Source organism: Corticium candelabrum, chromosome 21 (assembly GCF_963422355.1).
Source record: "Corticium candelabrum chromosome 21, ooCorCand1.1, whole genome shotgun sequence".
NCBI classification, from domain to species: Eukaryota; Metazoa; Porifera; class Homoscleromorpha; order Homosclerophorida; family Plakinidae; genus Corticium; species Corticium candelabrum.
Window position 1 is genome coordinate 1,310,001 of NC_085105.1, and position 2,500 is coordinate 1,312,500.

The 2,500-nt window shown below is 41.0% G+C and overlaps 1 protein-coding gene across 1 annotated transcript in view; it reads right to left on the bottom strand.

Annotated features, from left to right (window-relative positions):
* The window catches only part of LOC134196802 (uncharacterized), a 20,360-nt gene that overhangs the window by 14,616 nt on the left and 3,244 nt on the right, over positions 1-2,500 (bottom strand). The window contains exons 9-12 of the mRNA XM_062666023.1: positions 1,516-1,764; positions 1,069-1,191; positions 92-988; positions 1-27 (exon numbers count right to left, since the gene is read on the bottom strand). The exon at positions 1-27 is cut by the window's left edge and continues 81 nt beyond it. Of these exons, the coding sequence (XP_062522007.1) occupies positions 1-27; positions 92-988; positions 1,069-1,191; positions 1,516-1,764 (1,296 nt within the window). The remainder of the gene's footprint in view (positions 28-91; positions 989-1,068; positions 1,192-1,515; positions 1,765-2,500) is intronic.

A 2,500-nucleotide genomic window follows, 5' to 3' on the forward strand; every position in this document is an offset into this window, starting at 1 on the left:
ACCCCAACCACCCAGGTCTGTATCAATCTAACACATTCAATTCAATTTAGCCTAGATTATCCAGCGAACATTCATACATCAGTCAGTCTACCTGACTAGGATTTGGGATTGAACGGCAGTTGTCTATCGAATCAATAATACCATCATTGTCTTGATCCATTCCATCATCACACTCATCCCCCAGTCCATTCTCATCCGAATCTGTTTGATTCCTATTGCTTACTGATGGACAATTGTCACATATGTCGCCTACGTCATCACCATCTCCATCCAACTGTGCAGGATTAAAGTGGAATGGACAGTTGTCAAAGGCATCAGCCAACGTATCATTGTCTGCATCATTATCACAAGCATCTCCTATGCCATCTCCATCTGTGTCTGTCTGATCTGTGTTGTTTGTATTTACACAATTATCACATGCATCTCCAAACCCGTCACCATCCGTGTCGTTCTGATTAAGACTCGCCACTGTATCACAGTTATCATTGATGTCCGTCAACCCATCATTGTCATCATCCACATCACAAACATTACCAATACCGTCTCCATCTGAGTCCTCCTGTCCACTGTTGGGCTCAAACGGACAGTTATCAGCCACACATGACAAACTAAAGTTAGCGTCTCCATCCGAGTTCTCCTGTCCACTGCCGGACTCAAACGAACAGTTACCAGTCTCACATGACAAACTAATATTACCGCACGGTAGAGACACATCAGGCCTTCCATCAGCATCCGTGTCCATTCCACAGTAAATCCCGTTACCTGCAAGTCCAACGTCACACGTCGCTGTCGTTGCTGTAGAAGTAGTGTTGTCGACACAATAACTGTAGTTTCTCTTGCATTCGGTTGAGTTACTAGACCACGATTCGTTCACCAAACAGAAACGACGCCCAGGTACCACCAATGTATAGCTACGGTCACATGTAATAGTGCAGCTGTCACCAACCTTTGTGCCTGTGCAGGCGATACTACCAAACGTCGTTGCTGGCTGCAGTAATAAACCAACAATGTTTCAGGCTAGAGCAAGCTCATCATCATGCACAATCACATCGAAGTCCGTTAACTTACCAAATCACCACAATCTCGTGGTAAACAAGTTGGTTCATCCTCCGAGTACATTGCTAATTCAGTGCAAGTACGTTGAGAAAAACCGTCCAGAAAATATCCATCGGAACACTCGTATTTACATATCTGGAAGTAAGAAAACAATACAACATACAACAATATAATATAATTAATTTATATATAAATAAATGAATAAATAAATAAAAACAAAAATAAAATATAAATAAATAAAAAATAAAAAATAAATAAAAAATAAAGAAATAATAAATAAACAATAAATAAATAATAAATAAATAATAAATAAATAAATGTTTATATAAATTATATTATAAACTTGTATGATGTACTGTATTGTTGTTTCTTACTTACAATATATTGATATCACACATTAATTACAACATGCCTACACAGACAGACACTTTCCTTGTATAATTATAATTCTGAACTTACGTCCAAGTAGGCACTTCCTGAACACGTGACTGTTCCGTTGGAGATTTGCTGTGGTTGAGCACACGTGACCGGTCTGTTGCACGAATAGAGCGTGCTGTTCCACGCACCAGACGCATTGCATTTTACGCTGTAACTGTTGGGAAGATATTCGATTTTATCATCGTCCAGAAGAAGACCCGGTAAGCAAGTAATATTGCATGTTCCACCAAATACAGTGGAGTTGCAGGTAACAGTAGCATTTGTTACTTGCTAAAATGATGCACAGTGTGAGTACACGTACAAGATCTTAATGTAAGACGGACAGACAAAGAGACAAACAGACAGACTCAAACACACGCACACACACACACACACACACACACACACACACTGACTACCAACAGACACACACCAGACATGGATCCAGATGGGGCTCAGGGGCTTACAAACCCCCCTTTTGTACCCCTTTCCAATAGGTGTGGTTCACCACTAATGAAAGAAAGGGACTCAACTCACTGCCACTGTGACTGGCAGTGTTCCACCAATACCAAGTTTGCCATTACTATGGATACTGATACGTTGGTTTCCACATATCGGCCGATACCAATACCTGACATTTCAATTCTTTGTTGTAGCATAGTATTAACTGTTAAATCAGAAAGAGCACTGATTCAAACACGAAAGCCTTGTCTTTACCTCAACATTAGTACTTTACTTGTTTGTCTACGACAAGTGCAACCATCTCCCCCAAATGAAGTTTGTCAGCCAGGGGATGATTCAGGGGTGCCCATCTGGTGCTATGACGCTGCATGTAGCACCAAGCCAATATTTGAAGCACCAGAGCAGCGCCAACATTTTAGTAATGCTTTGGCACTCCCATTACCCATTATCATGCAGTCTAGGCCCTATATAGCTAGGCATGTCAATATATCAAAGCAAAGAACGATGGACTCCTACTGGCCAACTAAAGCAAAGTAGGTCTGGTGACTCTGTTCCTCAGATGCAG